This window comes from Solea senegalensis, linkage group LG3 (assembly GCF_019176455.1).
Source record: "Solea senegalensis isolate Sse05_10M linkage group LG3, IFAPA_SoseM_1, whole genome shotgun sequence".
NCBI lineage: Eukaryota > Metazoa > Chordata > Actinopteri > Pleuronectiformes > Soleidae > Solea > Solea senegalensis.
Genome location: NC_058023.1, coordinates 1381335 through 1407280, shown reverse-complemented (window position 1 = coordinate 1407280; position 25946 = coordinate 1381335). Strand labels below are relative to the sequence as shown.

The following is a 25946-nucleotide window of genomic DNA, read 5'->3' as shown; positions in this document are numbered from 1 at the left end:
ACGAACGCCCAAGCTTTGACAGACACGTCCACTGGATGGCGCTGTGATCTGTCGTCACTGGTAACGCTACCATATTTCAGCTTAGAAGAAGAAACAAAAGACAACAACATGGCGACATCCACAGAACACGTTGGAGCGGGATACACAGTGACGGTACCGGATCAAACAGAAGCCGCAGAAACGTCCAGAGACCCGGAGACCTCAGACTCAGAGCCCGCCGCTGAGGATCCGGAGCCGGGTCAAGATGACGACGAGGACGGAGACGGGGGTGAGCCGCCCGAGCCGAAGATCCGGGACACTCCGGAGGATATACGGCTGGAGGCGGTCGCCAACACCGTAGCTCTGCACCCGAGCCGGGACCTGCTGGTGTGCGGGGACGTGGACGGGGACTTGTACGCCTACTCCTACTCCTGCACGGAGGGGGAGAACCGGGAGCTGTGGTCCTCGGGGCATCACCTGAAGTCCTGCCGCCAGGTGCGCTTCTCCGCGGACGGACTGAAGCTGTGCAGCGTGTCCCGGGACAGGGCCGTGCACCTGCTGGACGTGGAGCGCGGGCAGCTGGTCACCAGGATCCGCGGGGCACATGGAGCCCCCATCAACAGTCTGCTGCTGGTGGACGAGAACATCCTGGCGACTGGAGACGATGGAGGAACCCTGAAGGTCTGGACTTAAAAACTCTTCTCCTGTGGTGTTTTTCCGTGATACAGTTCTAGCTCTACTCGGTTTGGTATCGGGCACAAGGTTTTCCATTACTACATAGTAGACTTCAATGTGGGCGGGGTTGTCATACTGCACGAAAACTGCTGTTGGAACTCGGAATTTCAACTCGGAAAACAACTTCACATTCCCCGAGTTAGGAAACCCCGTGTCCATTGATTGTCCGTGCAACCGCATACCTCCTGCGTCCCCTGATCCACAGTATTCAAACTAAATAAAGCAGTGTTCTAATGGTCTAAGCTTGTGTCTCCAGAACTAACCCGGTCTGTCTTTCTCTGAAGGTGTGGGACATGAGGAAAGGGACGGCAGTCATGGACCTGAAACACCACGACGATTACATCAGTGACATCGCCGTGGACCCGGCCAAGAGGATCCTCCTCACAACCAGGTAGTAACTAGGGTCAAAGAAAACCTTGTGTTAACTGGTCAGTTTCCCCAAAAGCATAATTGTGGTTCACAATATTATTGCGATTTAATTGTAAAAATCTGCAAATGTGGAAACTATGAATTTACTTGTGACTTCAAATCATTCATTTTACATCATGTTTGACCAGTGTCCACAAATACCCAATCTTGGGTGGTCTTCAGTTGTCGGCCCGCGGCACTGCAAACAAAATCAAATAATCAAAGTCCTTGATTATATTGTTCAACTGATTCTCTGGAAGAGGCCTCACACTGGTGCAGTTGTTAGCAAGAAGCTTTTCAGCTTTTTTTTTCCTCCGGGTATTCCGGCGTCCTCCCAAACACATTCAGATTTGGAATCAGGGTAAATTGGACACTCTTAATTGACCAATGGTGCGAGTGCCTGTACGGTGGCCCTGCAATGGACTGTGATGCACCAGCTCCAGCTCCTCCCACAACCCTTAAGTGGAGGATAAAGTGGTAAAAAATTGGATGCCTGGAATAGCTTAATTTTGTATGGCAGTATCTTTAAACAACCAGGTTTTGTATCTCCTGTTTCGACACAGTGGTGACGGTACCATGGGCGTCTTCAACATTAAGAGGCGGCGCTTCGAGCTGCTGTCGGAGTACCAGAGTGGCGATCTGACCTCAGTGGTGCTGATGAAGCGCGGTAAGAAGGTAGTTTGTGGCTCCAGTGAAGGAACCATCTACATCTTCAACTGGAACGGCTTTGGTGCCACCAGTGACCGCTTCGCTGTCAAGGCGGAGTCAGTGGACTGCATCGTCCCCATCACGGACAACATCATGTGCACGGCGTCTATGGACGGGTACATCCGGTGAGTCTTTTTTTTAAAGATGACATCCAGAATTTGTCTTTGGACGAACCAATCCCTCAACTGTTTATTTATCCGTGGTAATTCTGTTCTTTACAAGAGCCATCAACCTCCTGCCGAACCGGGTCATCGGCTGCATCGGTCAGCACGTTGGAGAACCCGTCGAGGAGATCGCTACGTCCTGGGACTCGCGTTTCCTGGCCAGCTGTGCCCACGACCAGCTCATCAAGTTCTGGGACATTTCCAGTTTACCCAAGACAACGGTCAACGAATACCGCAAGAGGAAGAAAAAACACGGACAAATGAAGTCTCTCACCAAGAAGGCCCACGGAGACAACGACTTCTTCTCAGGACTTGTAGAAGAAACGGAGAAGAAGAAGGAGGAAGAAGAAGGAGACGAGGAAGAAGAGGATGATAGTGACAGTGGCAGTGATTAAACACCGGTTTCACTTTGATGTTTCTGTGCCTTTGGACACTGAGTAGAAAGTTCCAGGTGTTTGGTCCAACATTGTCATGGACAGCATTGTAGCTCCCTCTCCCGTTGTGTCTCCTTTTCTTGAGGACTTTTTGTGTTATGGTCGCATTGACCCCATTACATTTGGGGTGAACACACTTTTACTCTTTGAAAAGACCAAAAATCTGCTATGAAATGTTGTTTAAGGTTTAAACAACATTTGAGAATGTTAGTGTCTTTCAGAGAGTATCTTTTAAATGTATGCACACATGTATAATGTATAAAATGAGATATATTTTCTCATTTGGTCTGTAAAATATCAGAAAATGTTAAAATGTCCATCAGTGGTTCTTTGTTTCACAGAGCAAAGAAACCAAAAAACATTGACATTTAAGAAGCTGATAAATCAGAGAAGAGCAACAAGGATGTCACATGGTCATAAACAAAGGAAAATGAATAAAAGCATTTTTTTTGCAGGGCAGTTAAATCTTTCCTGGGTTTTTGTCCTTTAATCTAAAAAAATAAATGTTTTTTTTATTATTATTTTATCACGTCTGTTTTTCCTCAATGTGGTACAGTCGAGCCGCTCCACCCCTCTCCCGGCTCTAACTGGTGCGGTCCAATCGGAAGCGGGAAATGTATGGAATGTCACGTGACACAACCAAACGTCCAACATGGCGGTTGGTCAGAATCTAGCTTTGTAATAAGAGTCTTGTATTTCAGTTGAGAAACCACCGTGGCGAAAGGTTTCACGGGACCGTCGCTTAGTTTACGGTAAGTTTGCGCATTTTCTTCACCACAAACGGGGAACTGACAAAGTGACGCAGAGCAGACCCAGCCTGAGCTAACAGCCCTGCTAGCCCGCGAATTAGCTTGTATGCTAACGTGCCTTTATTTGTCAACAGTGCGCGAACACGCTGCTAAAACCGAAAACGCTGACTGTTACACACGCGAGTGACTCATCGTTTTGTTTAAGTTTCATAAAGAATAACTGAAGAATAAGGAAATGAGCAACTTAAGCAGCAGGTTAATGATTAAGCCCTTGCAATCTGGATTTAGCAGAGTCAAAGTTTAGCATTGTATGGAAGCCATTTGAAATCTCTCTCTCTCTCTATACATGCATATATATCTAAGTCCTAATTATGTCATAATAATGATATTCTAAGTAGTTATAATAATGAAATGTTCTCATTATGAGATACTGAGCCCTAATAATGAGATATTAAGTCGTATGTATGATACTAAGTCATAATAATGAGAAACTAAGTCCTAATAATGAGATATTAAGTCCTAATAATGAGATGCTAAGCCATACTCACTTAGCATTTCATTATTATGACTAAGTGTCTTATAATTATGACTTGGGCTTAAATTATTCAAACAAACAATCACAAATTATTTCGAAATTATTTCAAAATATTAAGTTTAAAATCATATAAACAGTGTATTAAAGTAATAAATAAGGCTGTTTTTGGTCAGAACACAGTAACTTTAAATTACACTAAATGTACATATTATTTGAGGGTTAAACGTCTCACGTGTCTTCTGTTTTTCTTTCAGGCTGTTATTTTTCTCCACAGAGCATCACATTCAGGTCGGCGGTTTGATTCTTCTTCTGTTCTGTGGTCGAGCTCAGACGCGCCGAGATGCCTGGAAAACACAGCGACGGCTTCAAAACAGGAGACCTGGTGTTCGCCAAGATGAAGGGCTTTCCTCACTGGCCAGCCAGGGTACAAACACACACTCTCACACACACACACACAGCCATGACAACAACACTGTCAGTGGGTAGTGTGCTAAATGAGACGTTGTGACGTTACCACGCACAAAATGAATGAGTAAAATTTCCAACATGGTCATGTGACTGCTGTGTAATAGATTCCCCTATTTTTACCACCTTTTAGTGACAATCTACATGTACATGTTTTACATAATGTGCACGTTTGGCTGTAAATTTGTCGCTACATGATGCACTGATAATTTGTTGTCTTTAAAACACTGGTCTTGAAGTCGTTATTTATTTCCACTGTGGCGACCCCTAAAGGTTGTTTTTATTTAAATTTCTGTGCAGGTCTGTAAGTCAGACAACGGATACAAGAAGCGAGTCCCCGTCTTTTTCTTCGGGACCCATCAGATGTACGTAAAAACTCCGACCATTCGTCGTCAAAACCACATCAGAAACGATTAAACCAAGCTCTCTCTCTGTCCCTCCCCCGTCTCATCCCCCTCAGAGGTAACCTCCCCCCTGAGAATGTCATCCCTTACGTCGGCAACAAGATGAAGTACGGCAGTGGCGTTCGCATCAAAGGCTTCACTGAGGGAATGTGGGAGATCCAGAACACGCCGGGAGTCGGGAGTAAACTCAAAGTCAGTGTCTATTTGCCCTCTAATGACCTTGACCTTGACTGATATTCAGGCTGTGTGGATTTATTTGATTTTATGGCTTTAGAATTATCAAAAAAAAAAGTCCAATGACAGCAATGGAAAGGACGCTAGCTCAAATGTTTCAAATGCAGTTTTTATTTGTTCAACAAACGTTGTCACTCTGTTGTTTCCACAGTTACCGGGAAAAACCAACGCACAGACGACACCTGCAAAAACTACACCCACAAAACCAACTTCCGCCAAGAAAACTACACCTTCAAAATCAACACCCACTAAAGCGACTTTTGCCAGCACGTCGGCTCCCGATGAACCGGCTCCTGAGCGGGCGGTTGGTAAACGAAGACGTCCTCAGACTGAAGCTGCGCGTCAGAGTGAACCCGTAGCTAAAACTCAGACGCGAGCGTCGCTAAGATCCGCCCATGAGAAAACGCCCGAGTCCGGACCGGCTCCTGAAAGGACAACGAGAAACACGCGGTCCAAGACGGACGAGACGGCGAGCAGTGGGCCACCCGCTGGAGGGAGGAGTCAAGACACCGCGGCAGGAGAAGAACAGGAAGTGAGTGTTTTTGATTGTTTAACTTTGAATATATTTGCATAAATCTCAGGTTAGCTTCAGCTGATGAACATTTTTATGACTCGGTACAAACACGGCAGTGAATCGTCTGCGTACAGAGAGATTCTCTTCTTTTTCATTTGATGCAAAACGGAGGAAAATAAAATCAAGTACAAGGACTTCCCTGGACAAGTGTGACCGATAACTCGGGTACTAGAGTTTGGACTAATTTTGTGTTTAATTTTTCAGGCTGTTGCTCAGCAGGGGGCGCCTCCGAGTCCAGCCGTGACGCCTTCGGGTGAGGCTTTTATTTTGAAATTAGATATTTCATGACGTTAAACAGATCAGTGAGAGTTGATTGTTTTTATTTCTGTTTTGCAGCTGAAATGAAACTGAAGACGACGACGGAACTAAAGGCTGGGTCAAAGCAAACGTCCAAGAACGAAGAGGAAGAGGAGGAGGAGAGGATGTCAGCGGAGAGTCGAGGCCTCACGAGGAGGAGGAGGAGGAGAGAGGAGGAGCAAAAGAAAACCGACGGGGAAAAGACGTCCGAGAGTCGAGGAGCGAAAAGACGAGAAGAGAAAACGGTCAAAGAGACGTCAGAGGAAACTAAAGGAATGAAGACGAGGAGAGCCGATAACGAGGAGGACAAAGAGAAGACGTCAGTGGAGAGTCGAGGCGTCAAGAGGAGGAGAGAGGAGGAGCAAAAGAAAGAGGAGGAGGAGGAGGCAAAGACGTCCAAGAGCGAGGGGACTAAAAGAAAAGACGAGGAGACGAAAGCAAAACAAGGAACGAAAGACGAGGGCGAGTCGGAGGAAAGCAAAGTCATGATGACGAGGAGAGCTGAGAAAGAGGAGGAGAAACAAAAAGAGGAGAGGACGAGGGAGAGCGTTGGAACGAAGAGGACGAGGGAGAAGATGGAAGCAGGCAAAAGTGAGAAAGAGGACGCGACGACGCCAGAGGAGCAGAAAGGGATGAAGAGGAGGAGGGAGGAGAAGGAGGCTAAGAAGAAAGTCGTGGTGTGGGTGAAGGACGGAGGAGAGGAGGGAGGGAAAAAAGAGGTGAAGAAGACAGAGGAGGAGAAAGCTGGAGCGGGGATGGCAATGAGGAGAGCAGAGAAGGAGATAGGAGAGAAGGAAGGGAGGACGAGGAGAGAGGAGAAGAATAAACGAGATGTGGACGGAAAAAAAGAAGAGGTGAAGAAGGGTTCAGAGGAGGAGAAGAGAGACGGGACGAGGAGCACAGGGAAGGAAACAGAGGAGGGAAAGAAAGAGGTGGCCAGGAGAGAAGAGAAGGAGGTGCAGAGGAAGAAACATGATGTGGAAGAGACGAAAAAGGAGACGAGTGGACAGAGGAGAGAGAGAGGAGGGACGAAGATGAGGAGCAGGAGCGCGGAGAAGGAGGCAGAAGAGGAGGGAAAGAAAAGAGAGAAGGCAATGAGGAGAGAGGAGAAGGAGGTGCCAACAAAGAAAAGAGATGTGGACAACAAGAATGAAGAGAGGAAGAAGACGGACGACGAGAGAGGAGGAACTAAGATGAAGGATGCAGGAGATGAGGGAAAGAAAAAAGACAGGACGAGGACAGAGGACAAGGATGTGCTGAGGAGCAAACGCGATGTCGAAGCAAAGGGAGACAAGATGAAGAAGAGGACGGTGGCGGGGGAGAGTGGAGAGAAGTCGGGAAGAGGAGGGATGAAGACGAGGAGAGGAGGAGACGAGGGAAGAGAGAGGAGACGAGGATCTCAGGATGAAGAGGTAAAACCCTTAGAACCAAACATCATTCATTCGACAGTCGTTTTATATCATTCATGATATCATGAATCTAGTTTAATGATTTACTTATCACACGGAGCAAAGAAAAGAGAAGATATTCACATTTAAGAAGCGGAAAAACAAAAAACTAACACTCTGATCGATTAATTAATTCAAGATGTCTGTTCATTTTGTTTACCAAGCAGCGACAGCGCCACCTGGCAGCCAAGAGGGAGAGCGTGCTGACGTCTCTGAGAGGTCTACTGAAGGAGGGCCGAGGAGCAAAGAGGAGGGAGGCGCTGAAGAGCATGTTGTAAGAAAAAAAAACGCAAACTTGGACCGACAACGCGACGGAAGCGCTGACGTTTGTTTTTTGTCGTTTTTGTTCTTGACAGGAAAAGTGCAGACACAGCGAAGAAGAAGAAGAAGACTGTGGAGATGAGAGGGACAGGAAGTCAGAGGAGCGGGAAAGAGACGTCCAGGAAGTCGCTGGCGGACGGGAAGAAGGCACTGAGGGAAGACCACGATCGGATGAAGATGGTGAAGGAGAAGAGTAAAACAGACGAACAGAAGACGGAGGAGAAGAAAACGAGTGACGAAATGCGGCAGCAGAAGGACGAAGAAAAGAAAGAGGAGAGGAAAATAATCGGAAAGATCGTGAAAGCGACGGGTGGACAGGGACCAAAGGTTCAGATGAAGACAATGATGGGAGGAGCGGTGGCGACAACGGCCACTGTGGAGGAGGAGAAGAGGAGGAAAGAGGAAAATGTGATGAGCAGAAAGATGGAGGAGAAGAAGACGGTGGAGAAAGACAAGAAGACCGAAGATAAACGGACGGAGAAAAGCACCGAGGACGAGAGGAAACTGGACGGAGCGACGGAAGACGAGAAGAAGAAGAGTCAGGATGAGGGCGTGAAGGAGAAAAAGAAAGTTGAAGATGGGAAGAACCGAGAAGAGCAAACGGAGATGGAGAAAAAGATGAGAGGACAGAAGAAGACGGAGAAAGAGAAGGACCTCGAAGGTAGAAAGACGGAGAAAAGCACCGAGGTCGAAAGGAAACCAGAAAGAGCGAAGGAAGACGAGAAGAAGAAGAGTCAGGATGAGGGTGTGAAGGAGAAGAAGGAAGGAGAAGATGAGAAGAACCGAGAAGAGCAAACGGAGGCGGAGAAGAGGACGAGAGGACAGAAGAAGACGGAGAAAGTGAAAAATCCTGAAGAGAAAAAGACAGAAAAAGGCACAGAGGTCGAGAAGAAACCAGAGAGAGCGACGGAGGAGGAGGAGAAGAAAAGGAGTCAGGATGAAGGCGAGAAAGAGAAGAAGAGTGGTGAGGATGGGGAAAGTGAAACGGAGACGGAAAAGAAGACGAGGGGACAGAAGAAGACGACGGAGAAAGAGAAGAATCTTGAAGATAAAAAGACGGAAGAAAGCACAAAACCTATCGAGGACAGAAATGAGGAGGAAAAGAAGAGTCGGGATGAAGGTGTGAGAGAAAAGAAGAGCGGCGAAGATGAGAAGAAGAAAGAAGAGCAGCAGAGGAAGAGTGAGACAGAGACGGAAAAGAGGACGAGAGGACAGAAGAACAAGGACGAGAGGACTGAAAAATCCGACGCGGAATCGCACACGGAAGACGAGAAAACGGAAGAGACGACGACACGGAGTGTCAAGGCGGAGAGAGTGGAGACGTCGGAAAGAGACAGAGACGCTAAGCCTGCGGAGACGAGGGCGGAGTCACGGGAGACGAAGAGTCCGACGAAGATAACGCTCACGGACTCGACGCTGCACAGGCTCCACGGGGACATCAGGATTTCCCTGAAGACGGACAAACCGGTAAGACGCGAGCACACTCGGCCGTTTGAGCAGGACGGTTCCGTAACTCCGTCCCCTCACTCAGTGTCTCCTCCTCTGCGTCCTCCAGGACATCAGGAAGTGTCTGACGGCGCTGGATCAGCTCAGCATGGTCTACGTGACGTCGCAGCACGTCCAGAGACACAGCGAGCTCGTGGCCACGCTGAGAAAGGTACGAAGAAATAAAGATTTGCAAAGAACAGTGTGGGAATTTACGACTTTTCTGAGACTCGCACGTTAAGACACGAGGACTGACCATTTGATGACATCATTGCGATAATTGTAAATACCGGAAACCTCTTCTGGGAGCGTTTGGTTTGTCGTAAGCTTTCTACGATGTTTTCCAGAAACAGACAACAAAGAAATCAATGTGAAGTAATGTAATGTGAAAAAAAAAACACGTTAAAAACGTTACAAAATACGATGCTAATGTTTCCCGGAAAATTGCACAAATTAATGTCACAAAAAACAAACGAAATCAAAATATGTGCCACAGGTTAGTTTCGTTAAATTTAACCAAATTTGTGTCAAGTTTTCCAAAAGTTGAGTCAAATATAGAACTCTTTTTGGGTCAAATTTGGTTAAATTACATTAAGTTCTAAATCTAAATTAACCAAAATGTAACCAATTTTTTATCGAATATGAACAAATTTGAGTGAAATTTTCCCTTTTGAATAGGCGGCTGTGTAAAGTGTGTTAAAGTGTGTATTTCCTGTGTGTGTTTTGTGTAGATGCGGTGCTACAGAGCCAGCCAGACCATCATGGACAAGGCGTCCATGTTGTACAACCGCTTCAAAAATGTCTACCTGGTGGGGGAGGGCGAGGAGGTGGTGAGCGCCACCTTCCTGCGATCGCTGCTGGAGGACAACGAGCGGGAGGAGGCTCAGAGGGCGGAGCTCTGCCGCGACAAGCTGAAGAAGGCGGAGCTTCAGCAGGAAGTGAAGGAACCCTTGGGACAGCTGGAGGAGAAAGAAGGCGATGATAAATGAGGTAACGAAAAGCGGAAAGTCTGTGTTTATATTTTTACAAAGCGATTTTTTTTGTATTGTTGAATTTGATCATTCAAAACAAAACATTTGCTCAACTGTCCCGCAGTGGACCCTGAAGTCCTAATGTTCCGGAGCTCGGACTGAACCACTTCCCGGCTGAGGGGTGTTGAGCTCTGAAACTGTTGCCCCCCTACCCCCCACCCGGCTGCGACAACGAGAATGTTCACAACCGTTTACCTCGAGACACACACACACACGCACAGAGCTGCTGTTTATTTTACTTCACTTTCACTATTGTTCTCATGGTTTCACAAACATTAACTTCACCGTATGTGATGTAAGCTAAGACTTAAGCTAAGCTAATCGCTCACTTTGTCTTTATAACATTTGGACGAATTGTACGTTTTAAAGCGTCCTCTTGTCCACGCGTTGACCTCAAAGTTGTATCGTTAAACTTTCATCACTAACCAAAGGTTACGATAATGTTACGTTTTATTCTCATCATTGTACAATATTGACGTTTAACAAAAAGAAAAAAATACACTTCACAACCACAACATGCATTAACTGCTCCCAGCAGGGGCTGATGGGAAATGTAGTTGTTTTACGTTTAATTTTAAATTGACAGGAACGTGAAACTGTTAAGTACAGGTTTTATTCTGTTTGTTTTAATCGTGACTCTGAGAAGTTTACAGTGAATTTATGTTTAGATACTTTTCCCCTTCTTTTTTTTGAAATGTGTATATATGTAATTTTTTTACTTCCAGATATGAAAAATAAAAAAAAACATTTGTACAAAAATGACCTGGATTATTTGACTCGCACAAGAATCAAGAATTTTACACTAACACTTTCTGTTTGTTAAACTGTTCTTACACTTCTTGGTCATGGCAAAGGCCTCAAAACTGCAATTTTGAGGAAAAATAATGTTAATAATAATAATAATAATAATAATAATACGGTGGAGAAAGACAAGAAACCCGAAGATAAACGGACGGAGAAAAGCACCGAGGACGAGAGGAAACTGGACGGAGCGACGGAAGACGAGAAGAAGAAGAGTCAGGATGAGGGCGTGAAGGAGAAAAAGAAAGTTTCAGTTTCTATAGACTTTTTTCTATAAAATAAAATAGTTAAAATGAATCATTAGGGAGGATGAAAATAGTACAAAAAATATTATCATTATTATAATAATGTGTATTCATATTATGAAAAATACAGGTCTATTTAAACATGTATGATTTAAATGTGATTTACTTTTATTGTGGGACGTATTCATTAAATTATTAACCCATTATTAAATGAGACCACAGATGTTACAGATAAATAATAAAAATATAGCGACTATATGCAGATGCACCACGTGCAGCAGGTACTGCTTATGTTGTTAAATGATCTTAAATGAAAATCCCCAGTCAGATAGTTCAGAGTGTTTGTGCTCTTGTAGAAACACTTGTGTGGCTCTTAAAAGAGCCTTTGTATTTGCAGGTGTTTCGTCAGAAACCGTTTACTTCTTCTTGGCCGCGGTCTTCTTCGCTGCTTTGGGCTTCGCCGCCTTCTTGGCGGGAGACTTCTTGGGAGCAGCGGCTTTCTTGGTGACCTTCTTGGGGCTCTTAGCAGCCTTCTTGGCCGCCGCTGCCGCGGGTTTCTTTGCCTTCTTCGGGGACTTCTTAGCGGCCGCTGGCTTCTTGGCTGCGGGCTTTGCCTTCTTGGCGGCTACGGCTTTCTTAGCGGCGGGCTTCTTGGCCTTAGGAGCGACCTTCTTGGCCGGCTTGGCGGCCTTAGGCTCGGCCTTCTGCTTGTTCAGCTTGAAAGAACCGGAGGCTCCGCTTCCCTTGGGCTGAGCCAGAGTCCCGTTAGCGACCAGAGCCTTCACGGCGGTCTTCACGCGGCTGTTGTTCTTCTCCACATCGTATCCTTCGGCGAACAGAGCCTTCTTCAGGGCTGCCAGAGACACGCCGCTGCGTTCCTTGGACGCGGTCACGGTTGCGATGATCAGCTCGCGGACGTTGGGTCCGGCCTTCGCGGGCTTGCTTGCCTTCTTCTTGGGGGCTTTGGCTGGAGCCTTGGCCGGAGCCGCGGCGGGGGCTGGTGCTTCTTCTGCCATGTTTAGTGTTCGCTGATGAGAAGTCAGAGTCAACTGATTTCATTTGAGTAGGGGGCTGTCCTTAAACACACCATGAGAACCGTGGAGACTCAACCCCGACACTGCGCCCCGTCCGTGCTCTCTCAACACCGGGACACTTGTGTTTTCTCTTCACCGATAAAACGCCATAACATGACGGTAGAACATGCGCTGAAAGCCGGCGGTGGATGGAGCCGACAGCTGCGGCGTGTGTGCTGATGGACGAGCCGCGCAGAGCTCCGGGAGTCTCGGCTTTCTGTCTGCGGAGACTCCAAACCTCGTCTGATCGCCGCCGTCAGCGACGCGGACCCGCGACTTTTCCCTCTTCTTTGTCTCCTAAAACGGGTCCAGATGTCCCGCGGCTCGGTCAGAACCCGTCCACCGGCTGCTCCACACGTTCGTTTCGGGTCTCGGTGCAAAAACAAGCAGCTCCCGGTGATTATTGTGTGAAAACGTGACGCCGATGTGTGGACAGCAAACACAGAGGTGATGGAGGCTCGTGGAGCTGCTGCTTCTACTTCACGCTGATCACTCATCGATGTCATCAATACTCTTATTATCTCATGTTGGAAATAAAGAAAGCAATAAAACGACAGTGAACTGGAGAGTTTACACTTTGATGAGCCTCAGTAACAGGAATATGACAAACCCTAGAATTATTTGAACTACAGATATAAAGATATATTAGTAATAGATATATTGAACAGTAATATTCAGACAGCCATGAAGAAGTGATTTAATTCAAGTGTGAATAAAACACAGTTTCACACATTCACAAAAACTCTGGATTTTATATTTATATGTCATTTTAAAATCAAACTTGCAGTGGTGGAAAAAATTATCTTATAAAAAATAAATATAAAATGTTGGCAACAATAGAACAGTACATAAGTGAGTTGAGTAAGTGTATATTTTTGTCATTTTATAGTTTGTGTTTAATTCTGTTTTATTAAAATCTCATTAGGATTTTTAAAAACAGGATAAAATAAACACTTTACAGATTATTCTTATAATTTACAGAGATCTTAACAAGGACAGAGCAGCTAGCATACAGTTGCAGTTGCTTTAGCCTAAGTTTTATTTCCACTTTATGAGAAAACTCATTCCAGAATTATGTACACAAACAAAGTGGCTATAGGTCGCTGGAAGTGAGCGTCTGGGACATAAATCAACTTGACTTTTAATAAATTATGTTTCACTGTTTCATTCAAAGTCTTTCCAGCAGCAGGCGGACCGCGGTCTTTGCGCTGTGAACCAGGCGCGAAGAATTCAAACGTTGTTGTCGTCGTCTTTGGTCGTTGCAGCTGACTTTGTTTGGGCATTTTCTCCAATCTCTGATGACACAAATGTTGGGTCCATGGGTTCCAACGCCCGTGACCGGCTGAGCTGATTGCTACTGTTAATGTAGGTCATGATATTTACAATAGAGATGGGCCTCCTTTGGTTTATGTGTCACACGTCTGTCACAAAATATTTTATTATAATTTTGTATTCTCTGTGTAGATTAGAAGCCATTTCTGCTTCTTTCTTGGCGACCTTAGGACTCTTAGCGACCTTGCCTTCTTTAGGGGCTTCTTGGTGGCCACTGCCTTCTTGGCTGCTGTGGGTTTCTTAACATTGGCCTTGTTCACCATTTTTGCGGAACTTAGGTTCAGTCGTCCTGTGCAGCTTGAAAGAACGGGAGGTTCCCGCTAGCGACCAAAGACTTCACGGCGGTCTTGACACGGCTGTTGTTCTTGTGGCCAGAGAGACGCCGTTGCATTCTTTAGATGTGGTGACAATCATTTTCTTTGTTGCTTTGAAAACGTTTTTCATAAACTTGGACCTCAATTTAGGAAATGTCTTCATCCACACGAAAACCCCTGGAAAACAACTCTAAATGCTGCAGTACATATGCCAGGCCTGTACATGGCGCTGTGAGCAGCTAGGAAACCTGAACTGTCCCTTTAAACTCAGGGTTTTTTGAACACAACGAAGCAGAATTTCAAATTTCCAATCTTATTTTTAATTCCAACTTTGATGGACTCGTCTCAGAGACAGTGTGTGGCTCTGTGTTGCTGTCGGCCATTGTCCGCCTTCACTTCTTGGCGGTGACCTTGTTCGGCTTCTTCTACACGAGAACAGCCAGGATTTGGGGCAGAACTCCGCCCCGAGCGATGGTGATTCCTCTGAACAGCTTCTCCAGCTTGTAGTCTTCGCTGACGGCAATCTGCAGGTGATGGGGGGTGATCCGGGTCTTTCTGTATGCGTGCGCAGCTTTTCCAGCCAGCTCCAGGATCTCAGCGGTCAGGTACTCAAGTACAGCCGCCAGGTAGACGGGGGCTTAGTTGCCCTTCCTTAGCAGCCTGTGAATGCAACCGACAGGGAAGTGGAGTCCGGCCCTGGAGGAGCGGGTCTTTGCTTTGGCTCTGATTTTCCTGCTGCTAGATTTACTTCTTCCAGACATCTTACAGCTGTGGCTTTTCTAGTTCACGTCGCAGAGAAACAGACCAAGCAAACCCTTTCAAACGGGGAAAGAAGTCTCTTCAAATGCAGTTCAAAGCTCTAAATCGCAGCTCCAAAATATTTCCTTTGATATTCTTTCAAGTATACATCAAAGGAGAAAAGGTGCCCATTATCAAAGTCAATGTTTTGGGCAAAATTGTCTTCCAGGCAGAGGGGGCAGTACTCTATCCATGGTTAGCTGCTGTTGTTTCAGTCTGGATCTGTTTATAACCACGCCCCCTCATTTGCATACAATGATTGGAAATGAAAAACAGCCTTGAAATAAATGTGAAAATCATTGGAAATAAATGAATGTGCTGTTTGGAAATAAAAGTCCCAAGAAAATAATAATTGTATTAATTGATTTCATAGCCATATTTTTGTATATATATTTTTCTGTATTTATTTATTATTTCTGTTTGGGCTTTTTCAAAAAAAGCTTTTTTTTATTTTTATTTTTTGGTTAGTGTAGGATTTTTCAAGTCCAGGAGAAGGCAGCAAAAAAACACCATAGATTCAAGCTGGTGTTAAACCTCATAGAAGAAAAACGTAAAGTATGCTAATGTAAAACACTTGTGTGTACAAGTACGACATGGTTAAATACTGTTTTTACATAATACATGTCTACAAACTTATTTAGAGTCATGGAAACTGACTATATAAGGGAGTGCGTCTCATGGTGCTAGATTATAAGTAATAGCATTTATTTAACACCATAAAGAATGAATTGATATATGAGAGGTTTTAGTTTTGTCTCAGAGAAAGTGTGTGGCTCTTAAAAGAGCCGTTGTTGTGTTGTGTTTTGATGAAGGGTCAGTGTTTACTTCTTGGACGCGGCCTTCTCGGTCTTCTTGGGCAGGAGAACAGCCTGGATGTTGGGCAGGACTCCGCCCTGGGCGATGGTGACTCCGCCGAGCAGCTTGTTGAGCTCCTCGTCGTTGCGGACAGCCAGCTGCAGGTGACGCGGGATGATGCGGGTCTTCTTGTTGTCGCGGGCGGCGTTTCCAGCCAGCTCGAGGATCTCAGCGGTGAGGTACTCGAGCACGGCCGCCAGGTAGACGGGGGCGCCGGCACCGACACGCTGGGCGTAGTTGCCCTTCCTCAGCAGCCTGTGGACACGGCCCACGGGGAACTGGAGCCCGGCCCTGGAGGAGCGGGTCTTTGCCTTGGCTCTGGCTTTGCCGGCACCGGTTTTACCTCTTCCAGACATAATGTTGTTGTTGTTTGATTTCAGGTCTCAGACAAACTGTGACTCTCACTGAGCAAAGCCTCCGTTTTATCTCGCTGGAAAACGCGGCTCCTCCCGGAACTTTTGGCGGACATTTTCAAAACTCTTTTGTCCAATGATCAGCGGAGCTTCACAAAGAGGCTCGCGCCTCTGGGCGGCGCTGAGCTCGTGGAAGAGCCGCTGACCAACCAGGAGCCGGAGAACTGAGGCACCGTCACCGCCCTCATGTCCGCTCCAACGCTATAAAACAAGCGCGCTTCCTTCTCTCCTCATTGCATTTTTCTTGTCATTCAAGAGAAAAGTATTTGTTAAAATGGCCAGAACCAAACAAACCGCCCGTAAATCCACCGGAGGCAAAGCCCCGAGGAAGCAGCTCGCCACCAAGGCTGCCCGCAAGAGCGCCCCGGCCACCGGCGGCGTCAAGAAGCCTCACCGTTACAGGCCCGGCACCGTGGCCCTGCGTGAGATCCGCCGCTACCAGAAGTCCACGGAGCTGCTCATCCGCAAACTGCCCTTCCAGCGCCTGGTGCGTGAGATCGCACAGGACTTCAAGACCGATCTGCGCTTCCAGAGCTCCGCCGTCATGGCCCTGCAGGAGTCCAGCGAGGCCTACCTGGTCGGCCTCTTCGAGGACACCAACCTGTGCGCCATCCACGCCAAGAGAGTCACCATCATGCCCAAAGACATCCAGCTGGCCCGGCGTATCCGCGGAGAGCGAGCTTAGATCTCAACTAGTCCACTAAACAACAACAACAACACAACGGCTCTTTTAAGAGCCACACACTTTATCTGTAAAGAGTCGATAATCTTGATTTAAAAAGTCGTGTATAGTAAATGTTATCTTATAATACTACTACATAACAGTGAATATGAAGTCATGTTAAATATTATTACATTTGAGATCGTTTAAAAGGAAACTCAGTTGAACTTGTTATATATATATATATATATATATATGCATATGTATGTATATGTGTGTATATATATATGTATGTATATATGTGTATATATGTATGTATGTGTATATATATATATATATATATATACACATATAAACCTATAATTAGGCGTCTATTATTTGTAGTTATATATATATATATATATATTATTATTTGTAGTTATTGTCGCGTGTGATTGATAAAGTTCTTCACAATTTACTGACTGAACAGATCAAGGGATTCAGAACGTTACGTTATTATTCTGTCATTTATTTAGATGTTTGCTCTAATTTTTGATTCTTAAATATTGTGATCAAATGAAATACCAAAACTTTCTTTCAAACTTTGGATAATCCAGTTGTTACAGTCGCTCCAGTATAAGTTTAATGCATTTTTATATATTAATATTTAAATATACAGTAGAATGTAATTATTTGTGACCAATTCATATTCTGCTTTTTTCCTCTTCTATTTTTAACACATTCCTGACATTTTGTTGTACAGAGGAGGATTATAAAACCAATAATCCTAAATCTAAACAAAATATTATTCTAAGGCGGGGGGGCCGACATAGAAGGCATAAAACAGCTATTTATAGCCGGTGGGCAATATAAGATATTCATTATGATTGTTTTGTTATAAAATGATTCACAATAAAAACTTGTTTATGATGCACAAAAACAGAGAATTACATTGAAAATTTAGCAAATAATAACGAGGATAACTGTGATTAAAACAGCTGATATATTTCATGTTGAGTGTAATACATTTAATAAAGCAATGATTACAACCGTATGTGTTATTACTATTATACAAATATTGCTGGTAAATACATTTAGTCTTACATTCTGTCTCTATTCCATCGCTGAATGTAATCGATTGGAGGGCCACATGTGGGCCCCGGGCCACCAGTTTGACACGTGAAATTATTTTCATAGCCATGCTGTATTTAATGTTTTTGTCTGTGAGAGTTGAAATAGTTGATAGAAGTCATTTTAATCTGATAAAGTCCTAGTTTTGAAATTCATTCCCCAGTTTCTGACGCTTCCTTTGCAGTAAAGAAAACATTATTTTATTAAACACCTTGACTGATTTAGCTCATTATGGGATTAGCGTAGTCTGAAGCAAAATCTGCTCATAATATATCTTTATATCTGTAGTTCAAATAATTCTAGGGTTTGTCATATTCCTGTTACTGAGGCTCATCAAAGTGTAAACTCTCCAGTTCACTGTCGTTTTATTGCTTTCTTTATTTCCAACATGAGATGATAAGAGTATTGATGACATCGATGAGTGATCAGCGTGAAGTAGAAGCAGCAGCTCCACGAGCCTCCATCACCTCTGTGTTTGCTGTCCACACATCGGCGTCACGTTTTCACACAATAATCACCGGGAGCTGCTTGTTTTTGCACCGAGACCCGAAACGAACGTGTGGAGCAGCCGGTGGACGGGTTCTGACCGAGCCGCGGGACATCTGGACCCGTTTTAGGAGACAAAGAAGAGGGAAAAGTCGCGGGTCCGCGTCGCTGACGGCGGCGATCAGACGAGGTTTGGAGTCTCCGCAGACAGAAAGCCGAGACTCCCGGAGCTCTGCGCGGCTCGTCCATCAGCACACACGCCGCAGCTGTCGGCTCCATCCACCGCCGGCTTTCAGCGCATGTTCTACCGTCATGTTATGGCGTTTTATCGGTGAAGAGAAAACACAAGTGTCCCGGTGTTGAGAGAGCACGGACGGGGCGCAGTGTCGGGGTTGAGTCTCCACGGTTCTCATGGTGTGTTTAAGGACAGCCCCCTACTCAAATGAAATCAGTTGACTCTGACTTCTCATCAGCGAACACTAAACATGGCAGAAGAAGCACCAGCCCCCGCCGCGGCTCCGGCCAAGGCTCCAGCCAAAGCCCCCAAGAAGAAGGCAAGCAAGCCCGCGAAGGCCGGACCCAACGTCCGCGAGCTGATCATCGCAACCGTGACCGCGTCCAAGGAACGCAGCGGCGTGTCTCTGGCAGCCCTGAAGAAGGCTCTGTTCGCCGAAGGATACGATGTGGAGAAGAACAACAGCCGCGTGAAGACCGCCGTGAAGGCTCTGGTCGCTAACGGGACTCTGGCTCAGCCCAAGGGAAGCGGAGCCTCCGGTTCTTTCAAGCTGAACAAGCAGAAGGCCGAGCCTAAGGCCGCCAAGCCGGCCAAGAAGGTCGCTCCTAAGGCCAAGAAGCCCGCCGCTAAGAAAGCCGTAGCCGCCAAGAAGGCAAAGCCCGCAGCCAAGAAGCCAGCGGCCGCTAAGAAGTCCCCGAAGAAGGCAAAGAAACCAGCGGCGGCGGCGGCCAAGAAGGCAGCCAAGAAGGCAGCCAAGAGCCCCAAGAAGGTCGCTGCTAAGAGCCCCAAGAAGGTCACCAAGAAAGCCGCTGCTCCCAAGAAGTCTCCCGCCAAGAAGGCGGCGAAGCCCAAAGCAGCGAAGAAGACCGCGGCCAAGAAGAAGTAAACGGTGTCTGACGAAACACCTGCAAATACAAAGGCTCTTTTAAGAGCCACACAAGTGTTTCTACAAGAGCACAAACACTCTGAACTATCTGACTGGGGATTTTCATTTAAGATCATTTAACAACATAAGCAGTACCTGCTGCACGTGGTGCATCTGCATATAGTCGCTATATTTTTATTATTCATCTGTAACATCTGTGGTCTCATTTAATAATGGGTTAATAATTTAATGAATACGTCCCACAACAAAAGTAAATCACCTTAAGATAAATCATTCCGCCATTTAAATCATACATGTTTAAATAGACCTGTATTTTTCATAATATGAATACACTTTATTATAATAATGATAATAATTTTTGTACTATTTTCATCCTCCCTAATGATTCATTTAACAACATAAGCTGCTCCACGTGGTGCATCTGCATATCTACAGTTTATATATTACATACAGCAGATTACATACAACATAATGTTATATATATATATATATATATAACATATAAAAAATTAATTAAAAAAATTAAACGTCAACTAAATTTCAAGTCAACCAAAAACATCTCGTCAGGTTTGAAGTACCACACCAAGGGGGTGATAGGAGGATATATATATATATATATATATAACATTATGTTGTATGTAATCTGCTTCTACATATTTAAATCAAAATTGAGAATAATATGTTGAGTACCAGCCACCTTATGTTCCAAGTTATGCACTAGTTATGATATATATGTAATCTTGTAATCTACCCCTTTATCCCAATTAATTAGCAGTTTACACATATTTCCCTTACTGACTCCCACTGTAAATACTTTGAATACTTTTTTTTACATATCCTTCTAATTTTTATTGAAGGTATTGGTGCAGTGTTTTCTTCTTCTACTCTTTATCTCTTCACTTGCACTACTAGAGCTGTCCTTTAATCTTGTTGTACACTGTATAATGACAGTAAAGGTGATTCTTAAATAAAACAATTACATACAATACATGAAACACGGGGAAACACTATGTCCTTTCTAGTATTTGTCATCATATATACACACACAAATACTATAATACAGTATTTCAGTGAAAGAAAACAGAATGAATCTACATGGTTATCAGTTAGTTATAGTAGTGACTAGTACCAATACGGCAGCATTTTGATACTGACATAGCTAAGTATCAAAATACTATTAATACTGTTGTTTATTGGTAGCAGGAACAAGAAATTCTCCATATAATTTGCGTATTTTCTTTATTCAAGATATTCTTAATTACATCATGTTTTCACATTAACTGCAGATACAGAATATTATGCTAGAGAATCACATATACTGCGTGCATCTATTTAAAATTGCATAACAATGAAGATAATCAGCTCTTTACAGACTCGGTGTGTGGCTCTTAAAAGAGCCGTTGCGTTATTCAGCGTCGCGTTGCGTTCAGGTTCCAGGGTTTAACCGCCGAAGCCGTACAGTGTGCGGCCCTGCCTCTTGAGAGCGTAGACCACGTCCATGGCGGTGACGGTCTTCCTCTTGGCGTGCTCGGTGTAGGTGACGGCGTCACGGATGACGTTCTCCAGGAACACCTTGAGCACACCGCGAGTCTCCTCGTAGATGAGGCCGGAGATACGCTTGACTCCGCCGCGGCGAGCCAGACGGCGGATGGCGGGCTTGGTGATTCCCTGGATGTTATCACGGAGCACTTTGCGGTGACGCTTGGCGCCTCCTTTGCCGAGTCCTTTTCCTCCTTTGCCGCGTCCACTCATGATCTCGATGAGAGAGTTTGTTTGTCAAAATTTCAGGAGGCGCTGATATTTAGGACCAGACTGCGGACGTGATAGAAAACACAAGTGACCTCATCCTGCGGACACACGCTGTGACCACGAGAGGGCGCGGACTGTGACCAATCAGAGCTTAAGAGACCAGATTCAAAACGTTTAGAGTTTGTTTTATATGGTATTCCGTCGTATTTTATGTATACATATTACATATTATTACCAGTAGTTGTATTTGGACAACACCCAATGGCTCGTGGTAATAGAATAAAACAAAAAATACTTTCTGGAACAAAATCAAATTTTTTTATAATTTTTTTTAAACAAGAAGAACGACAAAATTTCTTTTCTTTTTTCTTTTTTAACTTGATATGTTTATTGATGGTATCGAGCCGTCAGCTATTGTTGGGTCACTGTTACGCTCGGGTGTCTCGCAGGTGCAAAGCCGACCCGGTTCTGCCCTCTGTCGAAGATGCTGTAGTACTCGGTCAGAAAGACGTCTCCCAGGATCCACAGCGGTCCCTCGGGGGACAAGATGTCCACGGTTTGGAAACCGCTGAAACACAGCTGCTTGTCGCCGAGCATCTCCTGAAGTTTGAGAGATTTATGTTTTTTCATGTAAGTTCAGGATAGAAGAAACTATTTTGACATATTTGTAATATTAGCCTGTGGTAACATTTCAAATTGAACAGATGACGTTCGGCTTTGGCCTCGGTTTCATTTGCAGATAATTGACTTTACTCCCCATAAGTATGTTTTTATAAGCAAGTTATCGCTATAAAATAAATGATTTTTGTTTTACGTACCCTAAGAATTAGCCTTTTATTTGTACTCTAACCCAGGGCCTTGCCTCACAGAGGCGGCCATCTTGCACCACCATGATTCCATGGAAACCAAATGGGCAAACCACTCGAGACCCGATTTGTCCGACACGTGTGAAAGCCCAACAGTTGTGTTTGACAACTGCTTTAAAACAAAGAAATAAACCTTTACCCTAATGGCTAACATGTGTTTATCCTATAAGAATAAGTATTAAAACACAATGCAGTATAAAATTATTATATTTAAAAGGTCCGAAACTGCTTTTATTGGAACAAATTGGTTGTTCTGGTACAGATCGGGTGAGCAGAGAAGTCTAGACTATTGTTGCAATCTGTCGTCTCACCAATAGATGTCACTGATTATTATACACTGGACCTTCCACCTATAGGCAGGAACAGCAAAGTCAGCAAAGCAAACAGAATTGGAGGATTTTTCCAAAGTTCCAGGACTTGAAATTGCCCGATCAATAGTCTGGAACAACCAAAAGCCCCGACCTTGCAAATCTGAGACTCTCCGTTTAAAAAGTTCATGTCTTTTGTGTTCACACAAAAAAGGACATTTCCAAAAGAAACCAAACCAAAAACAGACTACAAGTAAAACTGCCGTCGTTACCTTACGGACGTATTGTTCAGCCGTCAGCGTGTACTCTTGTCCTCCCAGGACAAACGTCACATGAGGCAAACTGGACAACCTGACACAGTCGATCAGAAACTAAAGACACACACAGAAGTAAAGGTTGAATCAGATGACACACCATGTTACTAGCATGTTTTTCCTGAACAAAAACCCTCTTCTTCTTCTCACTTCTCCAATGTTTGTGGGTGTGGCTCCAATCAGCTGCTGGAGGTTGAGGATGTCAGAGGTCGGTCCAGCAATGAGGGAGGTTCCGGTATCGACAATCGCTTGGCAACCGTGAGGACAAAAGGAACTCATACCTTGTACCGCCACACTGAAACGTACATTCAGAGCAAAAAGGTAAATTTTTTCAGTTTTTCCCCGAGTGTCGGTACAAGTTTGTGACTTTAGTTTGGGTTTCAGATCAAAAACAATTCAGAAAGAGGAAACGAGTGAAACCTGTCCACTTTGATTTGCCAGTATCCCTTTGCAGTCACTGGAATCCAGTTAATTGGCCCAGTGTACAAGGACTCGTCTGTTCCCCCCAACATCAGCTCACCCTCTGGTCTGTTGCTACTGGATTTCCTGCAGAAACAAACAAAACCTTTAAAGGTTAGAAATCATGCTGAATTTCTCAGAATCTAGCAAAACTGCAGATCCGGCTGACAAATATCTACTCCAGATGTCTTGGTTTCTTCTCCAGTTTTTGGTGAACCTTCAGAAATCCATGTGAACTCCCTGGACCAACCTCCAAAAACAGACGGAGGAAGGTTCAAATCCTTTGTGGTCCACCAAATCTTCAAGAAACCCCTAGAGATGCTAGACAATTTTAAACCCCCTGAAGTCTTCTGAAGTATTTGAAATCTTCTAGAACATCCTGAAAATTTGCTAACTTTGCCAAAGGTCGACTGAAACTACACCTGGAGAACCTTTGGAACAACCATACAACTTAGAGGTTTCTTGTTTGACATGGTAGAGCTCATAAAGACATAATGAACATAGCACCTGCTAAGGTAGAAGGAGAAGATGGGCTGTTCCACCGCCTTCTGCGCCAACATGCTGTCAAAAACGGGGTTCCCAAGTATTTCTGCAAGGGACGGGTAACCCATTCCCAGAACGCCGTCAAACTTCGCCATTGCAAAGGTAGCACCGGGTTCGTAGACCGACTCTCCAAACTCCTGGTTCAGGACACTGACTTCACCCACCTGGAATAGTAAACAGCGGCGTCAAGCTGCGTCAGCTTCATATGTTGACAGTTTGGTTTTTACTTTGCAGGTTCTTTCCCCAAAGCTGTTTTTGGGTGATATCTTATTTGGATATTTAATGACAATGAGCGTTGACTAATGGTTTATTTGCATTTGGGCAGATGTTTGAGAAGATTCACATTCACAACTAGGTCTTAGTTCTCCAAAAACACTAAATCAGATGCATCTGGACTTGAAGACATTTGATTTTTAGGGTTCGGGATTTGTTATTTTCAATCGATTCGACACGGGCACCTTCAGAGTGTCTCTGGCCATGACGCCCAGCAGGTGACCAGATCCATAATGAATCCCAAACATCCGACCGTCATGACGAAACGTCGTGGAGTCAAACGCCCTGAAGCGCCGGTGTGACACTGCAAAACACACACACACACACACACACTGAACAACCTTGAACTTCTTATCACAGCCTGGAACAAACTCAACCTTGAGTCATGTTGTCCTGACCCACAAACGTATCTCACTCAAACACTCGTGAGTTTAAATGTGCAGAATTGAACATTATTGTGTGTGTGTGTAGACTTTTCTTGTCAGTACCAGTTATCCTCATGGAGACCAAAACTTGGTCTCCATGAGGCAGAACCTCGTCTCTGAGGAACTGGTTTAAGATTTGAATTGTGGTCATGGTTAAACATTTCCTGGTTATGGTTAAGGTCCTAAGAAGAATAGCGGCGCCATTGTGTGTCTGTGTTGGGGTACCGCAGGCCTCGCTGACACAGTAGCTCGATGGCACCCACAGGTCGGCCGAGCCGGTGTCAAACACCACGGAGAAGTTCTGCTCCGGAGTCCCCAACTTGATTTCACCGTAGAACTGAGCCTGACGCACAAAAACAAAAGACACGGAAAAGAAATTTGAGTTTGCTCACACAAGAACATCTTCACGGACTTCTGTTCTTACGTCCATGAAGTTGTAGATCCTCTCACTGGAGCGTCCCAGTCGCAGCGACGGCGTGCCGGGCGGGAAGCACTGAGCGTAGCGGCGGTTGAACATGTCGGGGTGGTGGTCCTTCAGGAACTCCTCCAGCCGGCCGTCGACTCGCAGCTGCGAGCGAATGGAACGCACCCGCTTCAGGGGAATCCTGCCAGGGTTTAATGACAGTTCAGTGTCTTGGAAACTTGAATATTGATTATTTGATGTCGATATTGTTAAATGTGATCAGATTTGGTGCATTGATGATTTTTATATACGGTATTCTGTACGTTTCAGTCTCATTAAATAAATAACTCCCATGTACTTCCCTCCAACACATTATTTCACATACTAAAACAAACCTTATGAATTCCATCTGCTATTAAACATAACATTTAGCGCACTATTTAACCGCCATACTAGTGAGGTCTTCTGGTTTAATTCTTTAAAATCCCTTGTACGTGGACTCAGAATAAAACCATTCCCTATTTAAAACCCTTTGAATTTGATGTAAAACTGAGAGAAGATAAAACGTACAAAAATTTAATTTATTCGTGACCCCAAAACAAAAATAAACTAGTAAGTTTTACTGTAAAAGTTAAGGTGTTTTAAGTGAAGATGTAGTTTCTGCTTACCTGACGACCGCTGAGCTCGTCCATGTCCAACACAGCAGAACCAGCAGCAGCTTCTTCAACATGTCTGCGTCTCAGAGTTTGAACAGAGACTGAGGACGTTTGACGACGAGGAGACGGGGTGTGTGTTGGTGACAGATGAGGCTACAGCAATCATTTATCATTATTGATTTAAATGTCATATTATGGCCTCATGGAAACCGCAGTGTTGGTTTAAATAAATATTTTTGTTCCTCGATGACGAGACGGGCGATCGTGAACAGAGTTAAATAAAATTAAATAAATTAAAGTTCTGGATGTTTTTTGTCAGGGTCAATAACCTTGTAGCTTGTTGACACACTGAGGTTTAAGTCACTGTGACCTGATGACACAGAAACATTTTAGTTTATTTGGCACCAGATTTCTCCATAAACAGTATTTTTTTACTGGCATTTTAACATAACGTCTGAATATTTTCAACCAGAAATTTGAAGTTTTTGTGCATCTTATGCAACCACTCACTCCATCTCACTAAATTCCATTCAAAAAATGTGCATTTTTAGTTCACAGGGACACAGGAGTTGTTGATCCACTGCTGCCTCTGTCACCAAGTTCACATGTGTTCATTTGAGAATTCGGCATTTGAAATCCTTTGTTCAGATTTACCTCAGTGACACAAAGTGACCACACGAGGCAGCAGTAGACCAGCAGCTCCTGTGTCCCCGCAAGCTAAAATCACTGATTTTCTCTAGGGGCTTTGGTGTGGGAGAGTGAGTGGTTTA

The 25946-nt window shown here is 44.7% G+C and overlaps 8 protein-coding genes and 1 pseudogene across 8 annotated transcripts; 4 read left to right on the top strand and 5 right to left on the bottom strand.

Annotated features, from left to right (window-relative positions):
- The first annotated feature begins 79 nt into the window (after nt 1-79).
- On the top strand, nt 80-2949 carry wdr55 (WD repeat domain 55). The gene is made up of 4 exons (XM_044021080.1): nt 80-660; nt 999-1105; nt 1686-1955; nt 2053-2949. Exons 1-4 carry the CDS (start codon nt 109-111, stop codon nt 2387-2389), a joined length of 1266 nt encoding a protein of 421 aa, XP_043877015.1. The 5' UTR covers nt 80-108; the 3' UTR covers nt 2390-2949.
- A 115-nt stretch (nt 2950-3064) lies between these two features.
- On the top strand, nt 3065-11009 carry LOC122765976 (hepatoma-derived growth factor-related protein 2-like). The gene is made up of 13 exons (XM_044020500.1): nt 3065-3180; nt 3967-4136; nt 4478-4542; nt 4638-4773; nt 4967-5347; nt 5594-5642; nt 5726-6444; nt 6802-7098; nt 7299-7408; nt 7491-8922; nt 9011-9112; nt 9672-9930; nt 10036-11009. The coding sequence occupies exons 2-12, from the start codon at nt 4053-4055 to the stop codon at nt 9927-9929; spliced, it is 3633 nt and encodes a 1210-aa protein (XP_043876435.1). The 5' UTR covers nt 3065-3180; nt 3967-4052; the 3' UTR covers nt 9930; nt 10036-11009.
- Nucleotides 11010-11167: 158 nt separating this feature from the next.
- On the bottom strand, nt 11168-12089 carry LOC122766326 (histone H1-like). The gene has a single exon (XM_044021094.1). The coding sequence runs from the start codon at nt 12031-12033 to the stop codon at nt 11434-11436; it is 600 nt and encodes a 199-aa protein (XP_043877029.1). The 5' UTR covers nt 12034-12089; the 3' UTR covers nt 11168-11433.
- A 1982-nt stretch (nt 12090-14071) lies between these two features.
- On the bottom strand, nt 14072-14503 carry LOC122766335 (annotated as a pseudogene).
- An 821-nt stretch (nt 14504-15324) lies between these two features.
- On the bottom strand, nt 15325-15763 carry LOC122766329 (histone H2A-like). Its single transcript, XM_044021098.1, has one exon. It carries the CDS (start codon nt 15743-15745, stop codon nt 15356-15358), a length of 390 nt encoding a protein of 129 aa, XP_043877033.1. The 5' UTR covers nt 15746-15763; the 3' UTR covers nt 15325-15355.
- A 304-nt stretch (nt 15764-16067) lies between these two features.
- Nucleotides 16068-16658, top strand: LOC122766340 (histone H3). The gene has a single exon (XM_044021108.1). The coding sequence runs from the start codon at nt 16077-16079 to the stop codon at nt 16485-16487; it is 411 nt and encodes a 136-aa protein (XP_043877043.1). The 5' UTR covers nt 16068-16076; the 3' UTR covers nt 16488-16658.
- Nucleotides 16659-18488: 1830 nt separating this feature from the next.
- Nucleotides 18489-19341, top strand: LOC122766324 (histone H1-like). Its single transcript, XM_044021092.1, has one exon. The coding sequence runs from the start codon at nt 18545-18547 to the stop codon at nt 19178-19180; it is 636 nt and encodes a 211-aa protein (XP_043877027.1). The 5' UTR covers nt 18489-18544; the 3' UTR covers nt 19181-19341.
- A 1061-nt stretch (nt 19342-20402) lies between these two features.
- LOC122766336 (histone H4) lies at nt 20403-20994 on the bottom strand. The gene has a single exon (XM_044021104.1). The coding sequence runs from the start codon at nt 20930-20932 to the stop codon at nt 20621-20623; it is 312 nt and encodes a 103-aa protein (XP_043877039.1). The 5' UTR covers nt 20933-20994; the 3' UTR covers nt 20403-20620.
- A 305-nt stretch (nt 20995-21299) lies between these two features.
- On the bottom strand, nt 21300-25553 carry LOC122767242 (cathepsin D-like). The gene is made up of 9 exons (XM_044022660.1): nt 25189-25553; nt 24542-24722; nt 24343-24460; nt 23878-23996; nt 23384-23583; nt 22838-22963; nt 22568-22712; nt 22376-22474; nt 21300-21529 (listed from the first exon to the last, which is right to left on the bottom strand). The coding sequence occupies exons 1-9, from the start codon at nt 25248-25250 to the stop codon at nt 21341-21343; spliced, it is 1239 nt and encodes a 412-aa protein (XP_043878595.1). The 5' UTR covers nt 25251-25553; the 3' UTR covers nt 21300-21340.
- Nucleotides 25554-25946: the final 393 nt, after the last annotated feature.